The sequence below is a fragment of the Pholis gunnellus genome, assembly GCF_910591455.1.
Source record: "Pholis gunnellus genome assembly, chromosome: 8".
Taxonomy (NCBI): Eukaryota; Metazoa; Chordata; class Actinopteri; order Perciformes; family Pholidae; genus Pholis; species Pholis gunnellus.
In genome coordinates, this window is record NC_136534.1 from 23,525,232 (window position 1) to 23,552,883 (window position 27,652).

General features: G+C 42.8%; 1 protein-coding gene across 1 annotated transcript; it reads left to right on the forward strand.

The window, feature by feature from the left end:
* The first annotated feature begins 23,061 nt into the window (after positions 1-23,061).
* LOC306699983 (m-AAA protease-interacting protein 1, mitochondrial) lies at positions 23,062-27,583 on the forward strand. Its single transcript, XM_079164834.1, has 5 exons — positions 23,062-23,520; positions 24,379-24,450; positions 24,704-24,830; positions 25,034-25,181; positions 27,063-27,583. The coding sequence occupies exons 1-5, from the start codon at positions 23,122-23,124 to the stop codon at positions 27,145-27,147; spliced, it is 831 nt and encodes a 276-aa protein (XP_079020960.1). The 5' UTR covers positions 23,062-23,121; the 3' UTR covers positions 27,148-27,583.
* Positions 27,584-27,652: the final 69 nt, after the last annotated feature.

Consider the following 27,652-nt stretch of genomic DNA (forward strand, 5'->3'; position numbering starts at 1 on the left):
GAAGTGGACGTAGTCATTGTGACGCCACTAATTGATTTGCGGACTGACGTTTTGAAGCCTTGAGTTCAGCGATTTCGCCATCGCCATCTTGGATTTACGGCCATCGCCATCTTGTTTTTTTTGCAACCGATAAATGGAAGTTACCATATTAGGACTGCGGAGGAGTGAGTAGAGAGTAGCGCTTCCTTCATTACTTACTTACTTAGGCCTTTGTATTATATGTGGAACAAAGCTTATTGATGAAAGGTTTCCACCCGTGACTGTGTTTGTCCATTTTTTCCAGCAGTTGCCACGTCAGACTGTTGTTCTTAAACATTCTTTTTTTTAGGTACGGCTGCTAAACATTTGTCATTTTTCGCTGACAAAATCAACGGCTCAAAATGACAGCTTGCTTTTTTTCTTCTTCAATGTGAAATCAAAGACACTTTTTAAGAAAATACTGAGAAAATACTGAGTGTAAATCTGCTGTTCCGTCATCATTGTAAACTCTACATGAGCCGTGCCAAGAAGCAAAGCTCGACACTAAGTGGAAAGCTTAGCGAGGGGTCACGACTGTTTGCTGCCGAGTCTGAGCTGTTGATGGTTGATCTTGGTCACCTGTGACTATGGCAACCACAGTAACCATACTGATGAGGCTCCCTGAGTTGTGCACCTCTTTACCAGCAGTAAACATACCAAACGCATCAATTAAAAGAGGTCTTGAGCGACATCAGCCTCAAAGTTTTATGATCCGGACAGGGTCAATAAAGAGTTTAGCTAAACGTGCTTTATTTAACCAGACATATCTTAATTTACTATAATAATAACAATCAATATTGATATTTAGGCTTCAAAAATCATAAAAGTGGTGTTCATTTGTAAAGATTATTTTGCAGAACGAAATGTATCAGCATCATAAATGTTCGTTTGCCTCAGAGCTCATTTTCTGCAATAATCCAAAGTCCAATGGAAAAATCCCAGTCGGCTTTTTGTCGAGGGAACCGGTGCGACGCTAACTTCCAGGGTCGGCCGACACAAACACATCATCCCTGCAGCAGTTTAAAGCAAGAACCCCAAAGCAAAAGACACTTCACAACCTGCCAATCTTCCCAGCAGATGAGTTAGGTTGTTTGGGTTGCATTGAAATGTGCACGTTTGGGACAACATTTTTTTTAGCAGTTGGCAAACGAAATGAGAAAGAAAGACAGAAAATAAATAATTTGATTTAGTTTGGTAAAAATATCTTGAAACACAGATTAAGAGGCAAGCAGGAGGGATGGCAGACGTATCTACGCTACTTTGTTTTGTTGAACAACGTGTCACAACCGTGTCACGGAATCCCCCATAATGATACAGGGAATAGTGTGTGTGTTTTTGAGTGTGTGTGTTTTTGGACTGAACTACTTTGCAAACACGGTTGAAGTTTAAGCTTCATTGGAGACGTCAAAACACTGAAGCGTAGCATTAAGACTCTTGATTCAATTAACTTTTTGTCCAAGTATGAGACACTTTAAAGGCACAGCGGGAATGTTAAGTACACAGATGTTGTTGTTAGGTGTACAGTATGTTTGCCGGAGAGGTTTAAATTACGCAAACTCATTTCTTCTAATGTATGTCGACTACTTAATCACGGACAGAAGAAACACATACTGGTTTTAAGCAGCTGCATGGTGTAGCTGAAAAAATAACGTGGTTTCGATCAAATAAATAATTTCTCATAATATAATTTGATGAATAAACACGTTAATTGGAATCCTTGACTTTACAGAGCACCATTAACTCCACAGAAGAACATTTTAAAGGTTCACTTTTTTCAAATGGAAATGCCAACGTTAGCAAAAATAAGTTACGTATACACTTTAACACTACAACATACTCTGAGCAAAGTATGAATGTTTGGATTTAAATACATAAGGAACACCACCGGGAAGCTACACGTAAAATAATGGACCCGTCCTTTAAAAATAAGGTTCCAACTATATCTCTTCACACTTAAAATTCGTTCAAAACTCTAGTTGTTTTTTCATTTACATGGATCATAGAGGCTGCTTGTGACTATCTTTTAACAAGGCTAAATCTGTACTGAACCATTTATCCAGGCCTGCAATGCCATTCTGTACTGGTGCATCCATCACATCACCATTAAGAATTGGAATGCCTTTAAGCCTCTTATGCACGTTTCCTTTTTAGCCACCATGGCTTTTTGATACCACTGCAACCAGAAGAATTTCTAATTCTGCATACATTTTTTAGCAAAGCTTGGCTAATTGTGTTCTTAATGTCTGTTGCTGTGCAAGTACAAGACACAGCAGGTCAGGTGAGTTTAGTTCATTGTTCGATGAAGTTCAGGTGGCATTGAGAGGACAATTAAATGCGCACTGTTGCAACTGTTGCCGAGGCTGTGAACAAAGCGAGATGTAGCATTCTTCCACTGAATGCGACTGGATATGGTGAAACAAATGCTAAAAATGTAACCGCTCGACCGATTACAAGATCAAAAACAACAAAGCAAGTCAATGCATCACAGTGCTGGTTGTGTTTTTTAAACCATGTCGGACCCTGAATCAATGACGAGCATTGCGATTAAGGGTCAGTTCACCCAATTTACAGAAATGATTTCTCTCTGAGATTTCAGCCGTCACACCGATACAATAGAGGTGAATGGGATTTTATTTGTGGTGAAGAGATAAGGGTCAAACTACTTTCTACTGAAGAAAGAGTCCATTAACCTCCATTGTATTTGTTGGTGGAGGGAGAAACCTCGAGAGCAGCAAAATAAAAATCCCAACTGGTAAATGCCTACATCTCAAACTCCATGCTTGTAACATAGGCTTTCTTTAAAATGTTTGAAGTCTCAAAGCGTATCTGAAAAAAAACAACCCAGCTGATGTCATTGTGATGTTTTTCCCCTGAGACGTTAGAAAGCTCTTCCAGAGCCACAGAAGACATTATACAAGTGTTTTCACAGGGTGAGTGGTACGACCCATGATGTGTAAAAATACGTGTAAAAGCACCGTCTCACGAATTAAACATTCGCCTCCCATTCGCTTCCATTCAACGCGAGCAAGGCGGTGAAAAAACATTCGCTTCCGGTGACGTAATTCGCTTCTTCACGTTCCTGTGGCGTCCCACTCAGGTGAACTTTCAGAACGAACATTGCCTTGCTTGAATTCGCACTTGTAAGAGAGTGCCTTAACTTTAACACGCTGCTTTTTTTTACCCGTTAACGTTTCCGTGAGAGACTTCAGATGGTTTTAAGAAAGCCATCCTAAAAAAATCTACTAGAAGTTGGGCGATTTTTTTCTTTTTTTTTTACTGCACATGGAAGCACTGCTTCATTTTTAAGTGTGCACGGGAGTGTCACTGGATCATCCGTCAATCCGGAGACGTCTCCATACTGCTGCGATGCATCACTTCATTCCTCATCACTCACACTCGTACAGTATTACTCAAACAGTAAACCTCTAATCCAGCTCGCGCTCTCAAGTTGCCTTTGACAGCAGCTTAGCCGCCCTGCCATCCAGCGCAACACAGCGGGTGAGGAGAAGTCCTCAGGGGTGAGATATCCTCCGCCCCCCCCCCCCCCCCCCCTCCCCCTCTCACCTCCTCCCCAATTGCCCCCGGTGACAGTGACTGAAGTCTGTAATTGCCACCTCGTCAGACGGCTTCATTAAGACGAGCATTGTCTTCGCAGCTGAACGGCGGTGGATGGGGAAGAGAGGAGCGAGGAGCCGAGGAGAGGAGAGAGCCCACAATGCAATTACTGCATCGCTGTGACAGGTGGGGCCTCCAATGCTCTGCGTCGGTGGGGCCCTGATGCGTGTTGGGGAGCCGCTGTGGGCTCGCATCATTCTTCACCCACCCCCCCCCTGTCATTAGTTGGTAATGATTGGATTATTTTGCAGATGAATCGCTGTATATGTCTTGCTCACAAACACTTCCTGGCCGTATTAATCAAAACCATCAAACTGCAGAGGCAGTCAGAGGGAATTAAGAAAACAACACGTCTAGATTTAAAATGACCGTAATCCTTCATCGTTGCGCCTTTAACCCTTTAAATGAGGGGGTCTTTAGAAATGTATTTGATATTATGACAGTCTTAATGAAATGTAAAGAACCCAGATTATTGATAATATTAAAGGTTCTTTTATATGAATTCTGTTAATTCTGTAAACAATTTACATGCAAATGCAGGAAATAATGTGCTCTTCAAGTAGCAAGGTGTGCGTGATCAACAGGGCTAGCTGAGCTGCTAACAGGCTAACCTGGTAGCAAGTTTAAAAAACAGTAATGCTGTGTGAGCTCTTACAGTACAATGCGAGTTTGGTTTAAGAGTAGTTTTTTTAAATAATGTTACAAAGAACACATTTCAGTTAAAATATAAATTGCTGTCTTTATTACTGCAACGGCATTAAGCTGTGTCCCCTTCCTCAGCTGATACATCTGAGCTGCTAAATAATTTAAAGGGTTACCAAAGAGGAACCCACTTTGTCCTTCAGCACAGCAGAAAGTGAGCTCTTTTTGTTTTCCACTGTAAAAAAAAGTTTTCTCCCCGAACATTTACCAAACGGCAGTCACCTCGAATGGACATTGTAGGAACACATACGCTGAATCAGCATCAATGTTGTGTGGCAGCTGATTTGGTTGGGCTTATCCATGTGAAGTAAATGCATTAGATGTTATGCAGATTTTATATGAGTTTAGCTGAACAAGCTAAATGCAATGGCCACTAAAAACCACAAAAATCATTTTGTCAATGCTTATTTTTGGAACTACTATAAGCAACAAAGACGTTGACCTGAATGACTAAAGAGAACAATGTTGTTGTTTTTTGTAAATGCAACATTCCATAAACTAAACATAAGTGAGATAAAAGGCTTTACTGTCATATAGGTGAATTAACCTTCAATGCCTTTTATATTGTATAATAAGTTTTAGCCCTGAATTCCCTCTCCTTTAGATAAAAGATGCCCTCTTATTTCCGCTGTGAGATGTGTGAAAGCAGCAGCCTGCCTTTGCTCCCGTTCAGTCCACCCCCAGCGAAAAAAGCATTCCTTTCATTCATCGAAATTCCACATGATTGAAATTGCCCCTCGGTGGAAACATATCATAGCCATCCACGGCTCTTGGATGGCTCCCGTTGGGCGGTTTCGGCCCATGCCAAGCGTCTGGGTTGGCCGAGGGCCTCCAGGGAGGCCGGGGCTTATGTCTCGATGGGCCAGTAAGCCCAGGGGCCCCGTAGCCCTGGGAAACGTAGCAAATCAGGGGAGCACCTTGGCAGTGGCGGCCCCCCTCCTCCTCTTAGCCTTAGGACTGCCATAGCTAAAAGAAGGCTAATGGTGGCCAACTGTGCAGCGAGAAGGGGTCTGGGGTGTTGGGGAAGCGTGTCTGTAGGTTCATCTGGATTGGCGTCGATAAGGATGTGCGCTCTTCGTCCTCTGCCTATCACTGCCGTGCACAGGGTGGGAGCTGAGTGTGACGTGTTTATGTTTCTGTGTTGGTGTGTGTGTGTGTGTGTGTGCTGTTGTGCAGCAGTGGCACAATGATGAGGGGCTGGCAGGCCGTCTCCAGAATGCCAGCAGTGACTGATGCCACACCAGACATTCCTTTCAGAGGAAACGGCGGCGTGGTCAGCACCATGCCAGCTTCCACAGGCCCTCAGGACCCCCCCCCCCCCCCCCCTCTCCTTTAAGCAAAGACCACGGAATGATGGCACGAGCATCCAACGGATGTGTGGAACTGTGCAAATGGGAAAACAAACAAAGTAGGAAGATGTGCTTGGTCTCAACTTTTCAGAATTGAAAAAAAAAAAAAGTGCTGTGGGTTTTGTTTCTCTTTGTTGAAGCAAATTATATTACATGCAGACTACAGACGTCAAGCAATACTTAAAGGCTTGGTGGTAACCTCAACTATAAAATATTCATCCACTCCACTCCTGGCTAATTCGTTCTCGAAAATATCTTCTCCCACTGTGTCTGTGATGTGCCAGGTGATCAGAGCCGACACTGGTTTCACTCGGATCCGTTCAGATCCACTCTGCTTTAAGTCATATTGACGCACAGATCCGAGACCCGTGGCTGTAAAACCGTAGACTGCATAGTCAGCGTGAACACCGTGAACTCTGGGCGTTGTCCGTGTTTTTAGTGACCTGTCATCACAAGGTAGCCCCGCCCTAAAGCATACTCTGCTTTATGGTCTATTTGACTCTAAATGGACCATCATTTACTAAATAAACATTATTGTTTCCAACGTTTACTGAGGTAATAAATCAAGTGAGAAGTAGAGTCATTTTCTCATAGACTTCTTTTTGCAACCGGAGGAGTCGCCCCCTGATGGCCAGTAGAGAGAATGCAGGTGTAAGACACTTCCGCAGAGGCTTCACTCGGCAGAACCCGAGGTTGCCGTCTGATTAAAAAGTGACACCAATGCGTCAGTATGCGACGAGTTGGAATGAGAATGTGTTGGAAACACAGTGTGGTATGTTGTAACTGACAGGTGACACGGTCACTTATAGAACCTCTTTCTTTTTTTCCTTTCCTTTTCATGAAAACATGAATTATCAATGTTATTTTCTTTTCTTTTTTACACAGATGTCCATCTAAAAGTCACGTGTAAGAATCTTTGTTTCCATATACTTTGGGGGGACTTGACTTGTGCCAGATGTAATTACTTATAGTTGTTCAAAATGTGCTTTTTTATGACTGGCAAGATTGAAACGTTTTTGAAATTTTAGGGGAAATCCATTGTTGTATGAGTGGTGAATAATCTTTGATGGTTTTAATAACCTTTAGCTCTGTTCCAGGCTTTAGAGATTCACTGAAACATTGTAAGTGCTGACTGAAAACATGTCAAGTGGCTGCAGCAGATCCAAGGTAACTATCTGGACATCGTGTTCTGTGTTTTACACATTATTCGAGGTGATACGAAAATTAAAAAGTCTACAAAATGCAGCTTTTTCACAGGGAAGATTTGTCCTTTTTTTGTCATACATTTGCTGAAAAAGTAAAAATCGTAAAAAAAAAAAAAAAGAAAAAAGGAAAACCCACACAGCAGAAGATATCATGAACCGCCCGGCGCTCTTCCTGTCAAACGAGCCTCTCGTATCTCAAATTATTCCAGAGGTTAGGGGGGTATTCAATCGTCCACAGCCCCTCATGCTCCACCAGGGCTTAAGTGATGACACAGAATGATTATAGCACAGTTAAATACCTGGTCTAATGAGCCAATTAGCCCTATTGACATCCATGGCTGTCTCAGAGGTGGAGCGAGTACCACGTACATGCTCCTTAATCAGAACCGATAACACCATTTAGCCTTCAAACGCTAATCCTGACTCCCGGGCTCTCTCTGGAATCCACTGTGATTTCTCTGTACTCACGCTGAGAAACTTCACGCCTGATTCATTTTCAATTCCACTCTTCCTGCACAGTTGTGTCTTCGCTGTGGTTTTACAACCATTATGACTGGAGAGTTTTGATATGATTTTTTTTTTTTTGTTGCTTTTTGTTTGCACAGGATGTTTCCTTACTCAATATCTTTTGAAACGATTTCTGCAGAGAAGATCCCTTTTGCTCTGACAGTGTTCATTTATATATTTAAACCGCAATAAACCACATTGTTTTTTATTATTTGAGACATTTTGAAGACGTAAAAGTAGACAGTGGAAAACCTTTATTCTCGGTTGATTTCCGTTTAATGGTCCATATAAAACGAAACCGAAAAAGTGGTGACAAGTGCTTCAGGTAAATTTGGGGCATTTCATTAAAACCCGTGCCACAACAAAGGGACTGAAAGACAAAGTCTTATCCGCTGGCTCTTGTTGAGTCACAATGGTGTGAATGTTTTGATATTATTCAAGTAACTGTAAAAGTATTATGCATCCTCAGCCTTTCAGCACCGTGAGAATATCTCAACGTGTGCATATGAAACCGTTTTGCTTTTCTCGGTGTTGCATTGTTGCTCAGGTTTATCTTTTAAAAAAAGTGTGCAAAGAATCAGTTTGACCAGAGGCAGAAAAAAAAAAAATCCTTCAATGCCTTCCAGCCCTCGTACAAAAGGTTTACCTGAAGAGATTTAAATGTCATATTCGAGGAAACGGGCTGGTTTTACATCAAGCGCAGGCAGGAAGCAGCACGGGCTGAGACTTCAGTTTGATAGGGAATACACTGAACATCTTCCGTGTCTTTGTGGTCGAAGGGAAGCGAGAAAAGGTGAACTGAGGTGAAAGACTGCTGCTCATCCTCACTTCAGAGTAACAGACATCAAGGCCAGTTACACACACACACACACACCTGCTAATGTCCTATCACACACGGGCAAGCAAGCACACACAAACGTAATACATGCTTGCAAACACTTTTTTGGGGCATTTATATTTGCCACATGTGCACACAAGCGTGCACGAACCTGACAGGGGAACACACAAAAACCTCACTTTCACGATTCCCACTTCCTATAAATGCAAAACACTTCAACACTCCTACATTAACAAACTGCAGCTCACTAGCAAACACACACAAACAGTGAAACCACAACTGTTACTCCCTCTTAATGAAACCTGACATGCACACACACACACACACAGGCACACACCATGCCCACAACACACACGACCTTTAAATCATCCCATATACTCCCACACTTTCTCACTGTATCTCTCCATCTCTATTCTTCTCTCTCTTTCTCTCTTTCACAAACACACACACACACACGTTTTGTCCTTGACTTGTGAGGACCTCCACTGACATAATACACTCTCTAGCCCCAAACTTTAACCTAAACTTCACTTTATGCTCACTTTTTGAACATTTCTACAGTCACTTTCAGAAAATATTTTTAGTTTCCAAAAAGTATGCTCACTTAAAAAAAATAATAATAATCCTCACTTTTGAAAATGATCCATTTCCAAAATGTCTTCCGTGTTCGAAAATTCCCCACCTTTCATAAACATCCTCTCTTGTGGTAAAGACACTTGTTCCAAAAAAGTCCTCAATATTCCAAAAGAAGCATCCTTACTTTCCAAAAACATCCTCACTTTTCAGACAAATATTTTTCCAAACATGCCCTCACAAGAGCATCCTCAGTTTCCAGAAATAACTCCCAAAGTCTTTAACACTCAAGCTGGTCCTCACAAAGATAGAAATTCAAATACATACACACCCACCAGTCTGAACATACAGAGGTGTTATGTTCTAAAAAATCACGTCGAGTCTCTCAGGTCTCAGTCGGTTCGTCGGTAAATCTGGTGTCCAGATGGTGAAGGAGGGAGACATCAGACCCGCCGAGCAGCGTAGTCGGCGTGAATCTCTTATCCGTTGTCGTCCCCGTGGACCGGCAGAAGTGTCTACCGGGCCACGTCTGCCTGCTTCTCCAAGTGGCCACGGGGGACGGCCAATTAGCGGTTCCCATGGAGAGGCGCTGTGGCCTTAATAAGAGACGGAGGGAGAAGGAGAATCAATTAAACCTGCGCTGACCCCCAGAAACAACACGGGAGGATCCGCCTCCACAGAGGCCCCGAAATGAGACGACAGCATGACGGCTGGATTTTAACTCGTGTCCCGCTGAATTTGACAACAGTGGCCTCACTTTTTTCGCAACGTCCTCACTTTCCAACAATGTCCTCACTTTTTAAATGCCTTTTAAAAATGTATTGACTTTTCAAAATGCCCTCACCATTCATAATGTCCCTACTCTCCAAAAATGTCTTCACTTTTAAAAAGAGTCCTCACCTTTCAAAATATCCTGACTTTACAAAATGTCTTCACTCACCACAAAAAAACGTCCTAACTTTCCAAAACGACTGCATATTTAAAATAAAATGTCTTCACTCTTAAGATAAAATAAAATAAACAAAATACCCCAAAAAACGATCTTAAAAAAAGAAAATACTTAAGACTTTTATCAGCCCTCTTCTACTTGAAAGTTCGCTGGTAAACAAACGGTTTCTGACCGTTTAATTTCCCAGAAAATCTTTGGAATTTCAAATATCACACCGATAGCAACACTTTTCAGACGGTTATCTGCTCCAGACGGAGCTAAAAGTAGAAGCTTTTGTTTGTAAAAAACAAAAAAAAGTTCGACTGGAGGAAGTAGTATGTATGAGAGAAAACGTGTAGATATGCAGTGCATTGTGGGTAGCTTCCTCTCATTTATGCTCTGGGAGCATGTCAACAAAGAGCCAGCGGAGGCACCTCAGGAGGGAGGAGAGGATAATGAAAAGTTTGATTGTCTGAGTTGCACTCTGTTTTCGACAATAATTCAAACCAGAAATTAAATTCCGCATACAGTTCTCTTAATTTAACTTTAATTAAACAATACTCTATAAATGGTACTTTCAATGACCAAATGTTCCCATGTAGCCAGGCAGTGGGTCCCCAGCCATTAAGACTGATACAAAGTTGGTCTCGGGGGGCCGGGTCGGAGTCTGATTTGCAGGATTGACAGCTGATGACTTCAAAAAGTTAATTAACTTTTCAATTAGGACCTGCATCTGACGCTGCAGTTGTGTCTGCTGTAGAGCAACTAGACTGCTGTTCAGGGGGAAACCGACTTTGTAAAATAGATTGATGCACTTCAGCGTCTTTGAGCGCTTGAATAATGGTTTGTAATGTGAGCGTGTGGCGTTAGAGTGAGTGTACGTTCATTTGTTTTCATTTACTTATCAGACCGTTGCTGTCATTGTGTTTCAGGATGATGGGAGTTTGATTCGGATAGCAGATATTTGTTTTGAGGATTTTATTAACTGCTGTTGCTGTATTGTTTTGTACACAATGTTTGTCTATTTTTGGGAGATTTGTTAATATTACTTTCACTATAATGTACTTTAAAAGTGCATCAAAGTACAAATTTAGTGACGTTTGTAAAACTGTGCATTTAAAAATATCTCCATCTCCATCATTATTAATCTTTTTTTCCACAAATAAACACAATTCTCACCAACACAAATTCTAAATAATCAAAAGCACACCTGTTAGAAAGGTGTGTGAATTATTTAAATATCGTAAAACCAATAGTCTGTCAACCCAGAACCTGTCAAAGACGTATTGTCGTCTTGCATCCGCTCATTATGTAAAAACTTAAACATATCATTTTAACTTTTACACTTTATTTTAACATCCCTATTTCGCATTTATAAGCAGTATTTCAACAAAAATATACAAAAGTGAACGTTGTGACGGTTTTGTGGTGTTTCTTTTGTAATGTGACTTCATTTTGAATTAGTGATCTTCCTTTTTCAGCTTTTCTTGTACCGCTGCACGTCTTCTCCTTAAGAAAACAGTCCAAATGTGTTCCACCTGTCCTCGTCCACGCTATTGCTGCTCGGTAACATGCAGCATACTATCGCCACACTCTCCAGAAACAACCTTTTGTTTTCCATCATATATCCTCACCATTTGTGCTTCTTGAATGCAATGTTTTCAATTAGCGCATGAATTCCTCAATTTCCGGCTAATATTAAGGCGTGTGCCAGGCTCTAATTGAAGTGGTTGTGTGCACTGACGTGGGGACAATGTGCTAGCGTGGCGCTACTCATTAGCCCGACAGTGCCTTACACCTGGGGTTCATTCAGAGCGCGGGTCAGAGGGCGCAGGAATTTGTGCGATAATTATTGACAAGCAGATGTTATAAAATCATTTATGGTAATGCAATCATAATAAATGGGCTTTGTGTCGCCGGGCAGATGAGCGGAGGGGGAGAAAGTTTATGCGAGAAGGAGAGAAAGGAGGGGAAATTTACACCAAGCTGCTGGAGTGATTGCATTACAGCCCATGTAGATGATGGGGAAATGTATGTAGTGAAGAGCACCTGCATGTAGCGCGCACACACATACACACACGCGCATACATATATTAAATTTGGACATTTTGAATAAAGAATGGGGGAGAAAGCTGCTTTAATGTTGTTGTCTTTGTTGCCTGTAAATTTACTAAAATTTAAAATTAGCAACTTTTTAGCACAGACACGTTTAGATCTGTATTTATTGTGCTCAGGAACCTGGTGGGATGTTGTGTCGCAGCAAAAAATCACATTTTCTTTACGTCTGCAGACCCAACTTTAAATGTGTGTTTAGGTATTTTGCTGCATGTCTAGCTGCTTTTCATCACAACGCCGACATTTAATTATAAAAATAACCTCTATCCCCAGCAAAAAGGAGGCTCCTCACAAACAAAATATTAGGAACTAAAAAGGGTGAGAGTGAGGGGGGTTGGGGGGGGGGGGGCTAGGTGTCTTTACATATATTGTCATTTGCTATAAGACACCCTATCTGTCTCCCGAAATGTGTCAGGAATTACCGCCAATTCCAAAAACATGCATTAGCCCCCACCTTAGGTGCAATGGTTCTTTTTACAGCGGGCAAATATCGCAGCGAAACACGGCTGTGCGAGGCAGCTAACCTGGCAGCTGGCGGAGAATAACCCTGCACAGGAAGAAAGCAACCATGTTATCATGCACACACATGTGGCCTGGGTAAAAGATTAAGCCGTATTCATCCCTGGCTGCTTTCGCTCTCTCCTGCCTCAGTCCATCACAAGATATGGCAGCCGTTCAGCCAGGAAGCCAGGAGAGGTGCCACGGATTTCACGGCGTTCCCAAATCAGGCCGTCTGGAGACTCGGGCGAGGTGCTCCGCTCCGCAACTCGCCTCGGCTTTTCCCACAGATCATAAGCTCTGTACTGATGCCGGGGGTTTTGGAATTTTGTTGGATGGGAACGTCAGTGCTAACAGAGGCCTCCCCTCCACCCACCCTAACACACACACACACACACACACACATAGCCTCAATACAATCCCCTGTTGTGTGCATGGAATTGGGAATCATCTGCTGATTCATGCTTTCTGAGGACTATTGTTCGGCAGCTTGTTAATATTTTCTGGGAGTTTTTTTTGTGTTTTTTTTTTAGGGGAGTGGATTTACTTGAATGAAAGACAGAGTGTAAGAAAGAAAATGATCATTTAGCATGGAGAAGTGAGGGATCACTGCATGTCCCTGCTGACATGTACAATATCACTGAATGGGAACCGGGGGCTCAGAGTGCTGCTGGCCTCGACTCGGGAGAGAGGCTTACACCCCGAGAGCTACTTAGGGGCCTCTCGGTGCTAAGCCGCTAATAATTCCTGCAGTTCCCTTCAAAAAAATAAAAAAAATAGGAGAAACACAAAGGGGAAACAAAGTGCTGAATGTACAGGAGGGCTGTAAGGTAAATACATCAGGCCGTGTTCACCGGGAACTGGAGGCTTCCACAGTGGAGGTGGAGCAGCGAGAGCAGGTCCACCTCCACGATAATATTAATGAAAAGCAGATTCAAAGAGGAAGGAATACAAACAAGTAAGACTCCATCAACAACTAGTGATTACGATCATTATCGATTAACCTGCCGATTGTTATTTGGTCCAATCGATCATTGTGTAGTCAGAAATTTACTGTAAAATGCGTGTTATCATTCACCGCAGCTTTAGATGATGTCTACGAATTGCATTTTTGTACCGACCGACGGTTCAGAACCTCAAAATAATCAGTTAAATATCACATAAGACAAAGAAAAGCAGCATATTCTTACAATTGAGAGGCCGGAATCTAAGAATATTTAGAATTTTTGTTTGAAAAATGACTGAAACAATTATTCTATTAGCAAAACAATTGCTGAGAAATTTTCAGTTAATCAGATATCTGATTATAAAACTAATTATTTCAGCTCTAATTAACATTAGAGCCTATATTAACTTCTATTAATGGTCTGTAGTTTCATAATTTCTTCGCATACATTCTCAAAATGGACATGAGGAGGAGCACAGCAGAGCTACAACTGGGTCAATAAAAACAGCCAGAATGACAATGATGTGTAGATTTTTGAAATAGATGTTTCGTGTTTTTATGTGTTATGTAGGACAGAAATCAAAGAGCCATGCACACATAGCAACATGCACACAGTGACGGTGTTGGTGTAAAAGTCAATGAGATTTTGCTCATTTGCACCAGCTGTTAGGTGGTAAAATCATCTTTTCTCTTTTGTCATTCGAGACACACTCCTCATCGGGGGTGTTTGTCACAAAACTGGAGACTGGTTTTGCACTTTGCACAGCTAATCACAGGTTGTTAAAAGCAAAAGAAATAACAAGCTATTGGTCCAAATTCGTGGTCGTGAACTTCAGCGATACGAGTCCCATTGTGTGGTCGAAACTTTTTAATGGAACTAAATGAAAACAAAAGGCACTCTGCGATCGCCTTGAGAGAGCTCAGGAGTGATGCCAAAGGAGCCAGGTAATCACAACGGTGTATCCAGGCATAAACGATTAGCTTACCCATCTGAACATTCAAGGTGATGCCCGAGCCATTTGTGTTGTGCTTCCTACATCCTCGCTTCAGCACACACAGATGAGGGGGGGGTGGGGGTGGGGGGGGGGGGGGTGCAGCGCTGCGGTGGCAAATCCAAAGTGGTTTCCCTGTGTCAGTAATTTTTTATTTTCCAAAAAGCCAGTGGTGCAGTGTATTAGTCATAATTTATGTTTATCATCGCTTGTACCCCGGCTGACTTCAACAAACCGTTTAACGCTCCAAGCATATGTGCATATGGCTGCTTTAATAGCTATTCTGCATGGAGGAGCACTTTAAAGACTCTAAATCATTTCTTTGGACAAACACTAATGAATTATGTCACCACAAGTGCAATGCAAAAGTGCAGGGGAACCAGTGGTAATTATTGGGAGGCTTGGAGATTTTAATTATGAGGAGTGGGCTCCTTTAAAGTGTAACTAACAGGATTCAGAGGGAGGGCGACGGCGGGACTCGTCAGTCATTAGATCCTCCGATGGGAAGAAAGACAACCGAGTTTCACTCCAAAGTGACATAGACTGTCTGAAATAAGTCAAATGTGTTAAACAAAAATATCTAAATACACAAAATATATCAGAGATTTCTTGATTCAAAACAATATCATCGTCTGAAGTGATGAAATGTACACAGGAATAATTTTGTAATACAAGTCTTGAACTGTTTTTTTGTCACTGTGGTTGAAAATAAAAAGCGGTTCCCCCTAAAAAAATACAGAGTTGAGGGTAAATTAATCCTTCTCATGAATTAATCAAAAGTTTAGTTTGTTTCTTGCATGCGTCGAGGCCTCGTGTCGCAGGGTAAGCGTCCTCTTGTGTGTAGTCTTTCAATAAAACATTAACTTTCCTCCAGCGTGAAGCTCACTTGTACCCTCCGTTACTCAAATAAACAATACACTTTTTGGATTTACTTTTTGGTGAGAAAAAACATGTTCATATATTAATGAGAAGTGATCCGTATATGTTGATTTTAAGCGCCTTCTCTCGGCTGTCTGGAAACAGTAACTTGTGCGGCGTCTGAATTCTGCAACAATTTCATCCCCTAATTTATATTTTAATCATTATTCCAGACATTTTATGTCTGGAAGTTTGTTTATGAAGCCGGTTACAGCTCTGAAGAATCTTCTCGCCACACGATCCGTATTTATGTCTGAATACGGAAGCAGGACCATTATGAATGTCCTGAAATCAGATTTATTCCGGTAAAAATATCCTCATTCCAAATCATTAAAAAATGGCAACAAGCTGTGTTTTTTTTTTTTTTCACACACAAAAAATAGCTGAAATATGGCGCGTGAGAAATGTGCAAGGTGGCCGTCTTACAGAAGGTGTAGAGGTGGGATAAATTTAATTACAGCTTCAAATATTCATTTGGCAAATATATCAAGGTTGGAAACACAGGCCCAGAAATGGCAAGCCAGTCTGGCAGGCGCTCACAATAACGGATGGCAAATGACAGTAATCCATGAAAGGAGACCAGACATTTATAGAATTTATAGAGAAGGACTCGCCATCCCAGATCTCTGATGTTTGTGGGATTTGCTCACTGGCATGTTATAAGTAGGGAAACGTATATAATAATCCCAACCTGTTTTTCTTCCCATTACTTCAGTTGCTAAATTTCCAAAATTGATTTAATTATTGAGCCACATGTGAGAACAACTTACCTGATTTTTTAAATTTATTTTCCTTTCTTAACCAACATGAACTCCTCCACACAGTCATGGTGTTCTTTTGAGGAGAGAATATATTTAAAGTTTGGAGGAATGTGAATTACAGTTTTACTGTAAGTGTTTGAATGAACACAGAATCACACCGAGACCTTCGATAAGACGTTCCAGATAAAACAGAACATCTTCTCTGCGTCTCTTTTTGCTCCGAGGCCTCAGACGGTCACTCGACACGGCGGCGGGGGCAGGAAACGCGACACGTGAGCCTCGCTGTGCTCTGATCCGACGCGCTCGCTGTCTCGCCTCCAGCTGTGCAACGGGGTTGTAGCGGCAGCACCAGCGAGGCACCCAGGCACAGGTGAAGGTACACCAGGGCACTTCCTCTTCCTGTGACAGCGAGTGAAGGCGGCCTACTTTGCCTCTGTTATCACGCTTTGCCCTGCGTAGGGTTGATTTAATCAGCAGGCTGGTAGGTGTGTGTGTGTGTGTGTGTGCGTTTGTGTCTACCTCACCTTCCAGAGCTTGGAACTAGAGGAGAGCACGGGGGCGGTAAGTGGTTCTCCGAAGACCACACAGTCACAGAGAGTCCCGGTACCGGTGCCAAACAGCTCCCCAACATCCCCTCCTCCCACCGACAACCAGATTAGAGCAGATCAAACCTCACCCACCTCGCCTCCGCCTCCAGGGGGCTCCCTCTCCGACTGCTGCTGCCGCCGCTCCGAGCAGGAATTGCTCTATCGGGAGGAACGCTGGGCGTCAGCTGGTGCTCAGGCTGCCGGTTTGGACGAAGCTCTATTAAACAAACGGGAGCAAAACAGTTAAGTCAAAAGGTGGAAACTGACACTGACCTAGATTGCCAAAGCCACAAGCTATCTTCAGCTCACATCTTGCCTGCGTGCATAGCTATAAATTCATATTTCGGGCACACGGTGAGTTCAGTGATGTGAAGTCTGATTAAAGTCAACTGAAGGATGTCTGATTTTAAAGAAACAAATACACACGACTGTTTGTTTTGTTGCTCTTTTTTCGCCGACCAAACGTGGGACGATAGTGAGCAAACTTTCAGGTAAACTCGCGTCACGCTGCGTAAAAAGAAATTCAACGTAGTCTCAAATGTTTTTCCAGGGTGAACTATCAACGCAGGAAGTGATGCATTCACGTTAACAGCAACTTTTCTTTGAGATAAAAAAAAACAACAAGAATAATTGGGTTATCATGAGATCGTCAGAACAACGGCGCGGCCCCAAAGCAACTTACGCTTACGTTCAAGTGACAAAGCCTAGCGGTCGCCGTAACTATGACGGGAGGAAAGAAGGGCGTTCGTTTGTTATAGAGCGACAAACTCAATGTAGGGAGGAGTTCGGCGTGGATGGATGGGTCAACAAAACATCTGGGAGGTGGCTGTACATTTTACAACTGACAGTCATAGTTGCTTTCTCTTTAAAGCATCACAATTCCTAACCTCAACTATTTCTTTATTATTGCCATAACGAAGACAAAGCTGCCCTCACCTTCACAAAAAAAGTTATTCTAATCCAAACCACGATATTTCCCTGAACCTTACGGAGACGTCTTTGGTCTTTAATCCGAATCATGGACAACAAGCTACTTTGTCAGTTAATAAGAACTATTTTTTGGTTATCATCTACGGACACTTGAGCATCATGAACAAAACATAAAAAAACAGTTATACAGTGTTGGACACGGTGGTGATTTCGACACACATTCTGACTTGAATATTCGGGGTGGAAATTGCAGGTTTGTCAAACTGCGGCTTTGCTTATGAACATCTACCTGTTCACGCAAATCTGCTCGCCACACGTCTCAAATCAAAGACACGCGAGAGCAGGCACACAAAAAAAAAACATCTGCCAACAGGAGCCAAATCATCAAACGGCCTTCCGCCCGCCTGCTGCTGCATGCGAGCGGTCCGTGTGGAGGTATGGGAGACGCTGGCGGGTGGGAGCGAGACGGGCGGGGTAGAGGTGGTGGTGGTGCTGGTGGTGGGGTACTAATCGGGGAGGGAAGGAGGGATGGATGGATGTAGGAGGAGGAGGAGGAAGGGAGGGTTGATAAAGCCTGATCTGTGCCACGGGGCATTTATGGCTGTTGGGGAGGCAGGGGGGGGGGGGGATAGTGTGGGGGGGAGAACGGGTGGGAGGAGGCATTGTCTGCTGTGTCCGCGCGTTTATAGGATTGAGCTCAAGTTTCCTTTGTGTTTCCATTTTGTTGAGGGATTATGTTCTTTGAGAGAGTTGTGCAAGCAGGCAGGCACACAGAGTGGAGGCGGAGAGAGAGAGAGAGAGATGGGTGAGAGGGGGGGAGGCACGAGGAGGGAGGATGTCTTTGTTCTGAGCGTTGATCATGAACAAGACAGATAGCAGAGGGTGTGTGTCTGCATGAGTATGTGTGTACAAGTGTACGTGTGTTTTTAATGCCTGTGTGTGTGTGTGTGTGTGTGTGTGTGTGTGTGTGTGTGTGTGTGCGTGTGTTAGAGCGTGTGTGTCGGAGAGCAAAGCAAGATGTCAGGACATGTAACCAGCCATGTAACAATTTAAAATCAATTTGCCTCCCAAGAAGGAATTGCTCTGCGAGACGTTTTTTTTTTCTCTTCTTTTTTCCCCCCTGCGAGCCGTTTACAGGACTTTCATTCCATCTAAATAGATATCAATTACATAATCGCTTCTCTGCTCTCCGCCCGGCCGCAGACTGGAAAGTTTGTCACGCCGAGCTGAAAGGTAATTGCCCCCCATCCCCCCCCTCGCATTATGTTTTGTGATTGCTCGTGACATTTGCAGTGTCATTGATCAAACAGGGCAGAGTCGTAATGAAGACGCCGAACAGTGCGACTGGAATGGAAGCGAGGGGGGGGGGGGGAGGTCGGAGGTGTCGTCGCATTTCCTGCTAACTTGAGTCGACTGAAGCAACACGTTTCATGTTGGAAACCGCCCTTCTTTCCCTTTTACAAAATCACATCCAAAACAGTTCCCCCCTCGTTAATCGATGGGTGACGGATGAGAGTCTGCGCCTCTCCACGAACATTCAGAGAGGAAAGGGAAAAAGTAACTGGAAGTGTTAACTGGTGATAATCTGAGCCGCTGAAAGTTTTCCAACTCCTCTCATTTACAAAAACAAAAAAAGCCCGCCCTGGTGTCTTTACCTTGTTCCAAACCCCACCGGGTAACCGCGCACCCATTGTGTTCTCCCCAACTTGTTAAAACACCACATGGTTCATTTGCATAGGATAACCAACATATAGCGAATCATTTGCATGCCTGAAAGTGCACTTGAGTAACCGTAATTACACGTGACACCAATTACTCTGTTACTTTGTATTAAATTATAATGGAAAATTCCACTAGAGAATTGGAGCCTAATTGCATCTTAATTTGCATAATTTTGCATATTAATCACATCTCAGATGAATAATAAATTTTAGCAGATTTTTTAATTTATGCATAGATCCAAAAGCAAAGTTGAAAAATAATTTGTGAGTGAAAAAAAAAAAACACCGGGACCTATTACTTAGAGCATTTGTGCTAATTTCTCTCATTACCCCACGCTGGAGTCAAAGATATCTGTACTCTCGATCAACAATCACATTTTGAAATGGAGAGTTAGTGAAAAGCTTCAGCAGAAGAAAGAAAAAAGAAAAGACATGGAGGACCATGATTTTTGGAGATATCCATGCATCAATTTTTACATAAACTTTGTGGCTCTATTTAAAGCTCTCTTCAATGGCAGAGAAGCCAAATGCATTCTACAATGATAATTCTAATCACTTTCTGCTTTTCCCTTTTTCTCTCTTCCTCTTTTTTATTTTTTTCTGGTCAACACCTGTGCTGCTATTGTGTGTGGCTCCCTGCCAGCAGACACACAAATCCAATACCTGTAGCCCAGATTAAATTCAAATTTACAAAAACAACACTTTTTTTTTCCAGTGGAAAGTTGAGCAAGTTACTCTAATAAACCCGATAATGAAGAAAGGAAAAAAACAATTAAAATCTGCTCTTTTGAGTCCATTATCGCTTCACTGTGGAACATTTTGAATAATATGTTCAGTTGGAATCAGAACAGAGAAGACACAAAATACATGAATCAGTTTTATGTTACGTATATGTATCAAGACGCATCGTTGTACCGCGATGTTTCTGAAGCGTTGGTGGCTTCTTCTGACCCTTAAAACAAAGAACAGACGTCTACTCGTGGCCCTCTGTGACACACAGGTGGCACCTCTTTGTTGCGTAAGACTGTTATTTCTTCTCGGATTGCATTTTCTGAGAAAACGTTCACAAAAATGTACATGAAAAAAAACAAAGATAAGGAGGAAAATGTGAAAACAAATAATAAAACGGGCCAAAATCACTCCCTCGACACTCGATAGTTTACTTTACAGTGAGCCGTAAATTGAGATTTTGGACACTGGCAGCTTTATGTTACTGCCTTTATTTCTCACTTAGAATAAGGACACAGTAAATAATGTGCACCGCAGTAAATAAGGAGTTATTTTAGATCATCATTTCAGTTTGAAAGGTGTTTCTACTTTCTCATCTTCTGTCTCCAGGCCCACAGATTTAGTTTGCGATCCCGTTTTAAGGGTCCAAGCCCGGCCTGTTTAATGTGATATTACCACATGAACGCCAAAGTTGCAACGTCATATGCTGTATATTCATTTCCATGCATCCAAATCCTGTTTTCAGATGTCTTTTTAAAGCTGTATTTTTTGTCCAGAAAGCAGCATGTCTTATTGATGAAGTTACCTCATGATTATTGATGGACCAGGCCTCAGGTTTAACCAGTCACCTGCCTTTAAACACTCTGGAGGATCAAGGGCGACGTCTTTGTGTTCCCGAGGAGTTCAGCCGTGGACAACAGTGCCTTTCAGTGGCTCAACGGAGGAAAGAGCTCAGTAGGAGACGCAGAGGCATCTCCACGACACCGAAACACGTCTGTAAGGCGGAGTGTCCCGGTAAACCGTCACAGCCTGAAGCGTTGACGTTACAACCCGAGTAGGAAACCTGTCTCAGAGAGAAGAGTCAAGGCCGAAGATTAATGAATCCAATTCCACCATTGCAACCCTCCAACAATCTGAACATGTCATTTATTTAATTATTCTATTCTATTAATGTTATCTTTAAACGATGGTCTAACTGCTACTTCACAGAATTTTCCACACGGCCAGGAATATAGATTCTGGGGGAAAATACTGCATGCTTTCATTTTATTTTATTTTTAATTTAATCTGTGTTTTTCATAAATACAGCCACATATAAATATATTAACAGAATAATTTCCAAGTCTATACCTGGAGAGTGTAAATGTAAACTTCCCAGGAGGCACAGTGGTCTTGACCTCAGCGCCCGTACAGCTGCACCTCTAGCAGTGATTGAACTGGCAGGCTGCTTCTCTACTGGTGTTAAGAGGCAGTTTAATAACTGTTGGTTGTGGTTTTTGTTTTGAAGTTTGATACCAGATTCAAACTTGATTCCTTAGCCCCGGGAAACAGAAATAAAACATCTCAAACACCCATTTATTTTTTCCTTCTGGATTTTGAAGATGAATGCAGATGTGTCTGTTTTGTTTGTGACAGTTGACGATTTCATTTCAGGAGACAGACCAAGTGTTAATTATTCCAGGAGGGAAACAAATGTGTCAAGCGGCTCATGTGGTCTGATTACATTTAAGTGTTTCTCTCTCCTAGTTGTCTTTTTCTTTCTCTTAGTGCTGTTGTCTTCCCTCCTACCTTCACTCCTTCTTTAATTCTCTCTCCTCTTCCTCCTCCTACTCACTCTATTCTGGTCTTGATTATTGTGGCGTAAACAGCAGCCTGAACTCAAACTCTTCTTCACTTGTGTATTTATCTGCAGATTGCCCAACAAATGATTCTCTCTTCAGTGCGGAAGTCGTTAATATTCTGCTCCATTCGACGAGCAGGTGTAAAAAGCATCAGGATTACTGTGACACGTCGCCGCAAAAGGTTTCCGTGTCTGAGCGTGATTTCAAATAACCAAGTGCCGCGCTGCTAATTATTGATAAATACAATTAGTTTGGGAGAACTTCAGGTGGGCGGGGCCGCGCGCAGGTGTCTGCCCGCGTGTGTGCGAGCGCGCGCGCGCTGAAGAGGGGAGAGAAAACGGCGCTGACCTGTAATCACCGAGAACAGCGGGGACTTAATGATGTTTTGGTCTGCTGATCAAATTTCACATTTTCGCACAATCATTTTGGGGCACCTGCGCAGAAAAACAAAGACTGGGCGGAAACTGCTGGCCCGAAGGAACAACTTGTTCTCTCTGTGTGTGTGTGTGTGTGTGTGTGTGTGTGTGTGTGTGTGTGTGTGTGCGTGTGCATGCGTGCAGACATCACTGGCTTTTGTTGTGATAATAATACATGCACGCACAGACACACAAAGTTTCTTTTCTAGTTTCCTCTATACTTTGTAACACACACACACACACACACACGACGTGAGGCGGATAAATGGATATTTATCTCCCTCTACTGGGAAAAGTATGTACAGCAACGTTGGTGCCTTTAAGTGCTGCCTGTACATTTTAAACTTACTCAATCCTAAACCTGTGTTTAATGTGTGCAGCAGCAGAATGAATGGAAGAAGATGTAGCTGCTAAATTGTGGCCATAAATAAGAAATAATCTGTTAACATGTAGTTATATAAAGACATATTTTACACATCACGTGTTGTAGAAAATCAGTCATCCTGATAGAACTGACAGCCCCCACATACTATACTAATCTGTTTGTGCTTACAAATAATGTTGCATGTACATTTTAACATGTATAATTAACAACAATCTGTTAATTCAAGATGATATTATATATTCATAAAAAACTAATACAAATATTAAAAAATATACTCAATATTGAATCATAAAAAATAGCACCAGAAAAAGAGCCAAAGAAAGAAACAACCACCAGAAATGGAGAAAGAAAAAGTGGATTGTTCCTGAATTTCCAACAGCACCTGAAGGCAGCAGTCATGTGTGTTTACGTCGGAGTCGCGATAAGGATTCTGGGTACAGCATGGGGTGAGTTGCGTAAGGTTACCAAAGGCAACGGTGAAGATGGAGGCTCCAGCCCCGGTTCGTGGATCAAACGCCGCCGGTAACGCTGCGTCCTCCTCGCGCTGATGCAGCGCATCACCAGCCTCGCCGCACGCCGCGAGCTCGGCGGCCTCGCGACGTGCTCACCTGGCATCTGCAACTGGAAGAGGGGCCCGAACTGCAGCGAGCAGCCGGCTGTGTGCCGACAGTGGGCGGCGATGTGCGTGCGTCCTTTCGCCGGGGTAGCCGGACCCGCAGCGCGAGGCCGGAGGTTGTGCAAGCGGAGGTTCGTGTTCGCCGGTCAGAGACTGTTCGGCTCGCAGCCGGACGAGCCGCCGAAGAGCTCCGCCGGGCGGCCCGGTATCTCCGTGGTCGGCATCCCGGACCCGATCACGTGGATCCGGTGCAAAGTTATCATGTATCTCGTCGATCTGCACTTTGAGTTAGACTTGAACTCGGCGGAGTTTCAAACGGGAGTGAAGCAGGTAACTACTGACAGAAGAGCCAGCAGGTCTTCTACTCTGCAACTGCATCAGTTCTTAACATCCGGGTAACTTCTCTATATATGTGGTTGATGGAAGGCTTCTACCGTTTGTTTTCACAGTTTAAATGGTTTCAAAGCTTCCTGTGATTCTTCAGATTTAAATGAAACAACCATGACCACGAGGGTTTGTATAGAAGCCAAACATACTAGGTTATAAGATAAATGAGAAACTAGAATGAATGAATTAGAAGATGTAGACTAAAGTAGTTTTTTCTTCACACTTTTAATATTAAAGGATGAAAACACCTTCAAAATCTTCAAAATCTGTTTATTGACTGCAACTCTTAAATAGCACTTTTCAGTCGATGTTAAACTAAATATTTCCTGTTGAGAAAGCAGTCTCACCTCAAGGTCTGTCCAGTAGCTGTTGGGGAGCTTTCGATCATAATACGTGATCTTCATCAGCAGGTGGAGTTTTCGAAGTCACGGCTTTGTAAATGTTCAAATTTCCATTATTATTATTTCTGAGCGCTCAAAGCTGAGGTCCTTAAAGTTCTCGGGAAAAGAAAATGGAGATCCTCACTTATACAATTGCCTTGGGCAAACTCCGTCTGCTTGATTGAAAGCTCCAGAGCAATCTACTAAAAGGACTTCTGTCTGAAAATCACACCCTGGGAATACCAACATTATTATCAATTTCTTTTCCAATTACCATCCTTAAGATAGAGACATAAAATCACAGTTACCACAAGAAGTGTAGCCCACAAACACATATCTAATAATGATAATAAGGGGAAAACGACATGAGTCACTAACATCATCCACCATAAATCACCTTGTTGTTCCTCATCCATCCCAGGCTTTGGTCCACGTCTCCAGCCTGATGTCCAGTGGCAGCTACCACAGTCTAGTGGGGATTGTGTCCAGTGAGGTAACAAGTCATGCACACACACACTGGAGATACATTCAAATGACTGTTTTACCTGCTAGTACTATTCAAACTTTTTTTTTTAATATACATCTTTATTATGCTTATAATGTAATTGATAACCCAAAAATGTAGGTGCAAAACAATGGCCAAGAGTCGCAACCGAAAGCCGCAATCGAAAGTAGTCAATTTGTGGAGATAATGATTAATTATCGCTGTCCGTTTTTAGTTTTGATGAATTCTTTTGTCATTTCAGACGATAGATTACGTCCAGACGAGGTGCCGGTCCCTCAGCGAGGCTCAGAGACAGCAGCTCGCCGTCACGATGGAGGACATTATATTCATGCTGCCGGAAGACGTGTCCGTCGTCTTTGATAAATTTGGTGAGTTTTGGTCCTCGTGTGTTATGTGAGAACACTTGAGTGACAAAAGTGATTTCAGGACACTTGAGCAGCGATACGTATTCCATCAGCGTTGATGACGTTGGTTCAAATGTCATAAAAGTGTCCCTGCAGTCTTCCCCATGAACGCACCGTGGACTCATAACCTCAGTTTTAAAAAAAAAGATTTGTCTTTTTCCTCGCAGGTAGAAAGTTCTGCTTCGTGGTCATGAGGTTCTGGCTCCTGTCATCAGCATATGAAGGGCCCGATGACCCCGAGGGCACGAGGATCTTCAAAGTGGCCTCCAGTGACGATGGCGGCCCACAGAGGAGAATAGTGACGGCAGTCTATGAGTAAGCGCTCCGCTCGTCGTCTGCACTGACGAAATGTGACCAAAGACTACGAACTCAAATCGACAGTCATTCAGCTTTGTCGTGTTCAAATCTACCGGATTTCATGCTTGAAGCTAATTGTTAGATCATAAATCATTGTTGGCTTCGCAATAAAAAATAAATAAAAATAGGTACAAATATTTACTTGGACTTAATTATATGTTGGCAAAAGCTCAAAGTTACCTGCAGGCCTTCCAACATATGGCATGTCTGTTTTTGTTGGAGCTGATGGTGGAGAGTTAAATGTTTTTCATATTTATTTATATATTTATTTCAAAAGTGGAAAGCATTATTTTGGAGAATACATGTTCGTGTGGATGAGAGTTCATCTAATATTTAATGCCTCACTTGGGGAAACAGTGAAAGTGATTCACTGGAGCGCTGCCACTAATACACTGGAGAGAGAAACATTTAGAAGCACTGATTGGACTAAAAGGAAACAAAAAGGGAGAGCGTCTCCTATGATCCTGTCTGTATTCACTTTAATACTTTAATAATGTAAGTTCAGACGTAGCGGCAACACTTTCCAAATATTAACAGACACACTGTTAAGTCTGAAGCTCAGCTGGGGCAAAAGAACTCGAGATAAAATCTTTTACAAGCACAAGATTAATCAGACCAGCTGTCCCATTATTTACATATTAAAAGTTTTTCATTGATGCCAACTGGATGAATGAAATTCTTAAAATAAACACATGGCATGAGAGACGTCGGAACGTCTCGTCTTTCTCCGTGTGCTTGATCAAATGCTGACATTGTGAAATAAGCTCCCTGCTGCAAGAGAACGAGAGATATCGCCTTCCTTCTTGATATCTAATAAACTCACTCTGTCGTGTCTGAATGACGCCGGGAGGAACATTAATGCACACGGTCACCAAATTCCATCGCCCTCGCAGCTAGATGCAGCCAGCAATGTTCTGCACTTCCGTCTGAAAAGGACCTCTTGATTGCTTGTCAAAAATGTAAATGTATAATTCTGTCACTGCATCACTTTCCGTTGTTGTGATTTGGGTTGAAAAAGAACCCCTGATATGATTCACCGCTGTAACTCCCAGTGCATGTAACAGTCAAAGCCTCTTTACATTTCCCATCAGTAATCCGGTTAGTCGCTGGACCACATGGGCCGCCTGTCCTACCTAATGCCCACCTATCTAGTTAGCCAGATTGTCTTTCCTATTGTTTCAGGTCTTGAAATCCCCTCTGAGAAAAGCCTGTTACACTTCAAATGTTATCCCAAAGGCTAGCAAAACAGTTTGGCAGGATACGGAAGCTATTTTCAGAATCCTCACCACATTGGTTTCAAGGTGAGACGAGAAGCAGAACTTAGTTGGAGTCGAGTGTCTTCCAGACCTGCGGTTCGTTTTCGCTTCGTTCATTTTGGAGCACCAGCAGTGTGTTGCTAATTGGGTTTATGTTGTTTAAATACCAGTGTTCATTAAATGAACAAAATGATCAGCTCCAGCGAGCATCTAGACTGCGACTAGAAAACAATGTCCTGATGCATCCTAATAGAAGACGGCTACACACTTGCACAGCAATTGTTAAGCCTAGTTGTTTCAGATCGAAGGGTCGATTGCGTTCCGACTACAAAACGAACCGCTCCAGCATTCAAGTGGAGGCGAGCCGAGAACGATTGCTATGCTCACATCAGCCCAAACGGACCGGACCTGGCCTTGAAACACTCAAGGTTTCAAAACAACCGGTGTGACTTTGTATACACTTCGACAACTAACAAGACTTTAGGATGCTCTTCTGAATTTTTAATAGATGATTTTCATGAGCTGTTCATGTAAACTATCGTAGCTCCTGTTAAACACGTCGACCCCCCTTTTTTCCTTCCAGATTCCAACGAGAGCTGACGAGCGGAGCGTCTCCCGACTGGACGGTCACGACTGTTTGGCACTGGCACTGGAAACTGGCCGAGTGACGACGAGGCCATTTGTCCGTCACCAGGACACGACGGGGGAGGAGCGTTCGGCTGAATCGGCTGATTGAAGAACTGTGTGTTAGTTAGGATCACATGAAACAGGACCCAGAGTCATAACACATGAAGACCTCAGAACTCTATAAATGAACCTACCTCACTACTTGAAGGTTGTCCTCAAACCTCTCTCTTGCTCAAAAGTAAAAACCTCACTCCAGATCCAGCTTTCAACCACATTTCTTGGACTTCCTCCGCATATGGGGTTCGCTTTGCTGTCATGGTGATGTCACCACGTGACCTAAAGTATGGTCATGTGACAAAAAGTGACCACGTATACAAACACCTGTTGTCACGTGACTGAAGCTCCGTTCTTACTGTAGGTCACATGATGACAACCTAGCCAATCTCCATGACAAACTATCCACTGAGGAAGCCCATGGGACGCAGCTGAAAGTTCCAGAAAGAGCTTATAAGTGAACCTTCATTTGTTTTTGGTCAAACTGCTGTT